Below are 8,322 nucleotides of genomic sequence, written 5' to 3' on the forward strand. Positions count from 1 at the left end.
AGAAACTGTATGTGTTAACCATTAACCTATGACGGGTTTTTAATCCAATTTCTGACTTGTGGGCATAAAATTAGGACAGCATCCTTTTTTCTGAGAAACAACTTGTACATCGTTTCCAACAATCTACCCACAACTGACCTACTAAAGGACCAAAGACTAAATCAGGACATGAATGACAGTAAAATGTGTCCTAAGAATATTTTTTATCAACAAATTGCATGTGGAGGAGGATAAGGCAACTTCAAAAACTATTTACTGACACACAAAAGTTTGTATTTCTACCCAAATTAGGACTTTGGATTGGCTTTTGTTCATTTAATTAACTCCATTTACGCCTAATACAGACATTTTCTCTAACCCTAACTATTACTAGTATATAAGTAATAATACCCTTTACCAAAACTTCACTCACAACTTAAACCTAAACCTAACCCTTACTAAAGGGTTCCACCATGTTAAGATGAGGTTTGGTCCCCATAAGACCCATTGGTCCTCAGAAGGTCGGTAAATGTCCCAGAAATGGTCCTAAACAGACAACTAAACAAGTACACACACACACACACACGCCCACACACACACACACAGAAAAGTCCATCGAGAAAACACCCCCGCCCCTAAACAAAGGCCGGACAAAAAGTTGATGACAGCGACTTTGCAGCCAAAACCACAAACACCTTTATAAAGCAAACATGAGTGACATTTCCACTTCCTCTTCACAGTCACCACTTATGCATCTTGAATCTGCTTCACTGTAAAACAAAACTCTAGATTTCAAAACAAAACCTTCCTCTCCTGTTGAAATTTGCTCATAAAACAAATATATCTACTTGAGCACCAAAGAAATCTGAATTTATTTTTCTGGATGCTGGAAACGTTTCTGTGAGCTGATGTGGTCGGACACACATCATCTTCTCTGAGGTCAGCGGCTTCTGGAGATTACTCACACAATCCTTTCCATGATAACATCAAGATTTTTCCTTTGGTCTGCAACTATCTCAGTAGCTGTAAAAAAAAAAAAAGATGGTGATTAGATCTACACATTTTATGTTTTCAGTTGTATAACTCAGTCTCAAAATAGTTTGCTTATTGTTTTGTTTGTAGGAATGCAGTGGATAAACAGGAAGATTTATATTTTAGAATATGTCTGATGTCATTTAGCAACAACAAAATCCTGCTCAAGCTTTTAAAAGTAACTTTTGCATAATTTAATCTTAACTAATAATCCTCCTGTTCCTAAATATTCTATTAAGAAAAGCAAATAGTGATCAAGTTTGCGCAATATGTGCAAAAATGATCAAAAAGGCTGTTTCTTTAGCAATAAACTGAAAAGTTATCTTCAAAAAAAGGTTCAGCGATTCAGCGCTGTGGTTGCTGCCTGAGACCTTTTCAAATCAGCCCTTCAGCTACAGCTAGCCACTTCCTTTAAAGTGAGCTAACACAAAAAACACCACTATTACAAAACCAACCAGTGACATCACTACTATGTATATATCTATAATTACCCTAGTTATCAATTACCTACAACAACGCCCTCCTGCTGTCTGGTTTCCTTAATTTGTTTGTCTTCAGTTGTGTTATTGCTTGAAGATTTAAAAACACAACACAGAACAAATTAGACCCAGAAGGTTAAAATGAAAATCTGTCTTATCACTGTGTGATGAGTTGTTTGATGGCTACACTGTATGCATAAATACTGTCCAGTTTCTCTATAGGTTGATGTTAGTTGATTATAATTCAGTCTATTTGTTTTTCTTTTAAGATTTTGAAAGTTTCTGAGTTGAAAGAGTAGAAATGAGAAAACAAGACGTCCAGGACAGACAGCTTTACCTCTCCTCCTGTCTCTGTATATGAGTCCCAGTAGGATGGTGGACACCAGGTAAGGTATTCCCACAATCAGGTGACACAACAGTCTGGAACCAGGAAATGAAACTGAGGCTGTGGGCAAAGCCGAAGATGTTGGTGACAGAGATGCTGTAGATAAAAACAATACTTTCTTTTTAAATTCGAGTGCTGGTGTTTATGTAAAAACAATATTTCATGGCAACGATCTGACTCCATTTCAGCTCTGAAACGGAGGTCTATTAAATCTGTCAAATACTGTAGGAATATGAAGGATTCTCCTCACTGAGCTGGACGTGTTGATTGTTTCCGTCACTGAAAACGGTCAGCCAGCTGCCTTCTGATTCTCCAAGCCCTGCGGCGCTGCAGGTGTAGAGACCCTCATCGGATTCGGAAGCGCCGAGAATGGTCATCTCTCCTGAGCAGTTGCTCCTGAGGAGGCGGCCATCTTTGAAGAAGTTGTATTTGTGTTTGGAGGAGTTGGTCTCAGCTTTACAGTACAGAACCACATCAGCTCCTTCTGACACCGGCATGGCAGGACTCTCCAGAATCACTGCGCGATCTTTGGGGGAAAAAAAGAGGTTTTTGTATTTTGAGCCTCTGTGTTTCAGATCCACTATGCAGTCACATCGGCTGAGGCAGTTTTTAATGTAAAGCTACAGATTTAAATAAAAAATTTAAATCCCCTTTTTTTTTATTTGTAACCATCTGGTTTTGGAGCACAAGAAGAAAACATAAAACAACAAACAAGAAGAATCCTTACTTTAAAGTGGCAAAATAGAGGAAAGCAATAATATTAATGAATGTTCAACTTGTTTTTAATCAAAGGCAACTCTCAAGAAGTAAGAGTTTGGCTTAAAAGAACTCAGTGTTGCAGCATTTCTTAAGTTTTCTGGAAGTTTGTTCTAGAGAAGTATAAATACTGAATCCTGATTCTTCTTGTTTGGTTCTGGATGGATGGATGGATGGATGGATGAGGTTTTCTACATCTTTCTGGAACATTAATCCTTTAATTCTGAAAAATTAACCTTCTATCTTCAGGTTATAGAAGGTTGACTTTGTAACTGTCTTTATGTGGCTCTTAAGGTTCCGGTCTGACTCCATCACTACAGCCAGATTTTAGGCCAGATCTCTAGTTTCCAGTTGTAATAACTGAAGCTCTGCGTTGACTCTAGATCCAAAAATGACCACTTCAGAAAACTGAATAGTTATTCCACATCCACACTTTCATTTGTTCTATTGATCTACTCAAAGCTTAAATGGGTTCATAATTACCTGGTGACATTGTAAAGTAGAGCTGTGCATCATCTGCATAATTTATTTATTAGAACTGGTGGAAAAATGAGGAGCTCCAATATGGAACCTAGAGGAACCCCAAACCTAGGCCAGATCTACGTTTTGTTTTTTTATTTTTTAATAATATTTTTGTGGCTTCATTTTGACATTTCTGTAAGTAAGTTTCCACATTTGCTGCACTTTGTTCTGACCAAGTTTGCTGCTGACAAGAAACATGAAGTGAAAATGTTTAACAGCAACATCAGAAAGGTAAACTGTGTAAGATGAAAAAAATGGTGATACTGTTGCTATGGAGGTATTTTTTGCATAATATACACAATGATAGATTAGTTTCATTCATGTGATGTGCAAAGTTTATGCATTGAGCTTTCAGTCGTCTTTTTAATACAGGCCAAATGATCGAAAACCTTCAAAAAACACTGTTTGAATTTTTTTGGTACGGAAAAGACTAAATATAAGCTTCCCTCTGTCAGAGGATCGAAACAGTCGCCATTTTGCATAAGGTCATCAAAACCCAAACCAAACTGACAGAGTTTTAGGAGTGGAGTTCATTTATAAACAGTACGGATCAACTGTACCGGTTATGGTGATGTTGACCTCATTGCTTCGCTCCCCTGTGTCCGACTCGCACCAGTACACCCCGGTGTCCGTGGGGTAGGTGTTACCGATGGTGCAGCTGGACGCCGCGGAGGAGTAGCCCCAGCCGGAGTAGCATGGCCTGACCCCGCTGTCTGAAGTTCTCCTCTTCACCTTCCAGCCGGTGGTGTTGATCGGATCCTCGCAGTTCAGGGAGATGGAGTCGTACCGGAAGAACTGGGACCGGTCAGGGCTGACCTGAAGGCAGGCTGAGGGGGGATCAGACGGCTCACATCGGCAATAAATTCAGGGGAAATATAATTTTAGACACAATGAAAATAATTTATCAAGGATGAAGTGGAATTCAAACTCACAATGTTGCATTAGGAAGAAAAGACAGAGCAAAACACATTGAGCGTAAGACTAAAATGAAGAAATCAACAAATAAAAAACGGTGGGCAGTTGAAACAGGAAAAATAACAGAGGAAGTTGCACAGAAAGTATGAAACTGCTCCAGAAAATCAACGCAAACATCGAGAGAGAAAAAAAAAAAAGAGTATGTGCTGGAAAATATTTGTATACAGTCTGATCAGAAAAACAAGCGATCATTTTAGGACATTATGAGAGATTACAAAAAGGTGAAAGTAAAGGAGTGGAAAGCTCACAGTGTTTTTACTCACTCAGCATCAGGCAGAGCGGTGTTACCAGCATCCTGTCTGACCGTCGACTGACTGAAAAACACATTTTTCACTTCCTTTGTGAGAAGCAAAGATCCTGCAGGTACCGCAGAGGCTACTGAAGGGTGTCAGATACATGCATTTCCTTTCTGGAGATAAAGGTTCACAAAACAAACTGTGTGCAAACTATTCCAACTAGGAATGGTTCTTTATGGAGGGTTAAATCCAACACAACACAAATGTTTGAAGAAAAGGGTGCCAGAGAGCTAGATTTTCTAGATGTTCTGTTTTTCTCTGAGAAAGTAGCAGACTGGGAGCTACCACTTGCAACAAAGATTAAAACATCTTCATTGCCATAAGTGACAGAAACAATTTTAAAGCGAAAGAAAAACTAATACAGTTCCCACTTTAGAGGGAGTTTTGACACTAGTTTCACATCTAGTTTCTCAGTCATGGCAGGATGAGCCTTAGGCAGGTCAGCAGGTGTCCATCAGGCCTAGTCGATCTGTACTTTGATTAGGCAAACTTAATGTCAAAATATCAAATTGAGCAACTTTATGGTGAAAAGAAATGCAGCTACTGACAGCAATATTTATAGAAGTTGGGTTTAGATAAAAAGTCGACCCAAACCTCTCTCTCTCTCTCTGTTAATTTGATCAAATCTGCCTGAACATAATTTATATTTTTACGTCAGTAACGGCGCTTAAACCTGACAAAGCAAACAAAAGTCCAGATGCAACTGGCTTGTTTTTGTACATGCTAGGCTACATGATGGAGGGACGTTTTCTCCATCGTTACTCATGATTAGAAACAAACCTTCTTTTAATAACCCATTATTACTAATTACTAACTTACTAGTCTTTCTCAATATGAAGGTTAATCTTAGCTTAGCACAAACAGCCAATGCCCATCAATGTCTCCTTTTCTCATCAAAATGATTAGAATAAAATTAAAGTTCGTGTAGCCGACGACAGAGCATCCTGCCACCATTTACACTGAAATCAACTAAATAAAAGCAACATTAGACACATTCATGGAGGTTTGGTTCGTTCAGGCAGAGAAACAGGAAATGATCTAAAATAACCGGCTGAGATGAAGCCGTCATGAAATGCGGTGTAGATGGTGGTGAGGCAGACGCTGTAGACCCAGGATGTGAAAAATAAATGATTTTAATGATGAATGTTCAGAATAAGTCCACACAACCAGGCGGCACGACTGAGCAGAAGCCAGAGCTCAACGCCGGTAGCAACTGGTATGACGACAGGTCAACACGAAGGACTGAGCGCACATTAGACGCTGACAAGACACTGAATTGACATTGACAAGGACCCGACGAGGAACAAGGAACACAGGTGGAGTTAAATACACTGGAGGGTAATCACAGAAACGAGACACACCTGGGAACAATCAAGGGGAGGACAGGACAATGAAGAGACTCAAGGACAAGGAAAACTCTAAATAAATACACAGAAAAACACGGAACATGACAGAAGCAGGAATGGACAGAGACATTATTTCCATTAGGAGCGATTTTTACAATGACAGAAGAAAATGTTGAATCCATTTCAGGTGAGATGGAATCAAAACTCCTGATGGCGTTGAACGGCAGCTCTGATGTGATCCAGCTTGGAGACGTTGGCAGCCTTCGCTTCCTCAGCAGAGGCATCAAAAGAAGCCAAAACAGCTTTTAGACAAATGAAAATAAAGCAGACTTCTCATCTGAAGCATTCAGCTTCTCAGCAACGACGCTTCAAACAGCAGATAATAATCAATCCACAGAAACCCATCAGTTTAAAAGGATGGGAAGTGTTAAAGAAAGTAAGATTTTTACATGATTAAAGGTGATAATTAATAAAAACAGAAATAATCCATAGAGCATAGACTCACAGTGAGAGAGAAACAAAATAATACATTTATAATCAGAAATAAAAACTTCGTCAGAGTTGATGAAATCTTTATCCGCTGCCGTTTATGGATCGGCTTTAAAATGGTTCAGATTTTAAATGAATCGTCACCAGAAGGAAAAAAAGAATCCAAAGTGATTCAGATTCACTTTATTTTAGTAAATTAACAACATTACGAAAAGAGAACAAAATCCGACTTTATAAACGAGGCACTGATGGCTTCAGCTGTTTTTAACGTCCAGATTCACATCTGGCTTCTTCTGGTGCAGAATTATGACGCATGTCTCACGTAAATGATGTAAATGTCGGATAAAATGCGACTCAGACTGGAAACTATCGGATACGATTTAATTCCACACATGGAAGTTGTTAAGGAAAAATGATTATTTTTAGTGCTTAATACAGTTAATCTTACGACATGTGTAAAAGGTATATTCAGCACTCTTATTTGGAACAGTTTTCTGTTGAGCAGATGAGCAGGCATTCAGACAAACAGGGGCCAAAATGCAGATCACTCAATGGAGTCTCCCTGCTGTGAGGCCGGGCCATAGGAGGCCATAAAATTAGCATTCCCGGCAGGGCAGAGAGACTTTAGATTTCACAGGTATCTGTGAGATTGTATCTCAGGTCGTTCTGTACTCAGAATGACCGTGGGAGCCACGGGGGGTCAGGGCCAGCGATCCGCTCTTTTGTCTCGTCAGAAGACAGATGGTCCTTTGATCTTGGCCGTAGATTAAGGGGAGTTCCAAGTTTCTCTGAGTGCTTAAGGGAGTTTCCAGTTGGTCAACAAGAGGAACGCCTTGAGTGCATATATTAAACAGAAAAACACCCCCTTAGTATAAAATTTGGTGTCAGCACTAAATTTTCAGAGAGCGGCCACCATTTTGCCTTTTTGCATCGGCTCTCTCCAAAGACGCGTCTTTGCCTTTTTGTTTGTCTTTGTTTTGTGTTTGTCTGTCTTCCCCTTGTCTGTCTTTATTTTTATGAGAAAAATGCATATCTCTGTTGCTCTGCAGCTTTGTTGTTGATTGCTTTGTATGAGATTAAACTCTGTGATCTGTGACGTCAACACGGTTTGTTGTTGTTTCACTTTAGTGCACGCCACTGCCACTCGCTGAGGATCCGGGAAAATTAAAGAGGAAAGAGCCAAACGTTTTGTCCAAAGTTAACATTAAATTATCCTCTTTTTTTAACAAAGTGGATCCGATCAAATTATTTTGAAGGTGAAAACATCAGAGTAGGGCGGTTCAGACTGCCGTTAAAAAGTCCTATTTGTTTTGCGTAGGTTTGGAGTTCACTGCTGATAAAAATCAAACTTCGTATCACAACAAGCAACATGATGAATTCTCACGTGGCCTAGATGAAGTACAGCGTTCGTTCCCGGTTTAATGTTGGGATCGTCTGACCAGAACAACTTCTACACGCCTACTGCTTCCAATTCGTCACCGAATCATTTCCTCCTGACTTCCTGTCATCAACAGGAACCTCTTCTTCTCTGGTTTATTCCCACCAGATCACATCAGAGCTGCTTCAACCCAAATCCAGTCCGTTAGTTTAGGAAGTCCGGTTCAGTAGGTGAGATGTGAATGCTAATCTAACTCTGGTTCACCTACAAACCTCGAGTGACGCAAACTCTGGTTCGGTTTGAATGCATATGTGAATGCAAAGAGGACCGGAAACCGCTGCAAAAGCAGGAAGTGGACTACAGAGCAAGGCATTCTGGGTAATTACAACCAAATCTAACACGCTAGCCTAGCGCTAGCAGGAGAAAAGGCTGGTGGTTTTTATCCAAAGACTAAAGAGAAACCCTCCAAACGAACCTCCAAAGGAAGTTGCTCTCAGTGTCTTCAGAGGTTTTTGTGTCGTTTCCTTCAGTGGTTCTTGGTGCAGCGCCCCCACAGGCCAGGAGGGGAACAGGTTGGTTTGACTCAGAGAACCACAGCAGCGAAGGTAAGATGTTGATGTTCATGTTGGACTGCGTCCGGTCGCAGTGAGGGGAGCGGACGCCGCTGTCTGCAGGTAACTGCTCA

General features: G+C 40.2%; 1 protein-coding gene across 2 annotated transcripts; it reads right to left on the minus strand.

The window, feature by feature from the left end:
* Positions 1 to 637: 637 nt before the first annotated feature.
* LOC116732143 (high affinity immunoglobulin gamma Fc receptor I-like) lies at positions 638 to 4,485 on the minus strand. Of its 2 annotated transcripts, none has more exons than XM_032582132.1 (5): positions 4,392 to 4,485; positions 3,714 to 3,980; positions 2,126 to 2,401; positions 1,828 to 1,935; positions 638 to 1,002 (listed from the first exon to the last, which is right to left on the minus strand). In XM_032582132.1, the coding sequence occupies exons 1-5, from the start codon at positions 4,453 to 4,455 to the stop codon at positions 941 to 943; spliced, it is 777 nt and encodes a 258-aa protein (XP_032438023.1). In that variant the 5' UTR covers positions 4,456 to 4,485; the 3' UTR covers positions 638 to 940. The 2 variants fall into 2 exon arrangements, with proteins under 2 accessions (XP_032438023.1, XP_032438022.1); XM_032582131.1 differs by having other exon boundaries at positions 1,828 to 1,971.
* Between the last annotated feature and the right edge of the window lie 3,837 nt (positions 4,486 to 8,322).

The sequence above is a fragment of the Xiphophorus hellerii genome, chromosome 14 (genome assembly GCF_003331165.1).
Source record: "Xiphophorus hellerii strain 12219 chromosome 14, Xiphophorus_hellerii-4.1, whole genome shotgun sequence".
Taxonomy (NCBI): Eukaryota; Metazoa; Chordata; class Actinopteri; order Cyprinodontiformes; family Poeciliidae; genus Xiphophorus; species Xiphophorus hellerii.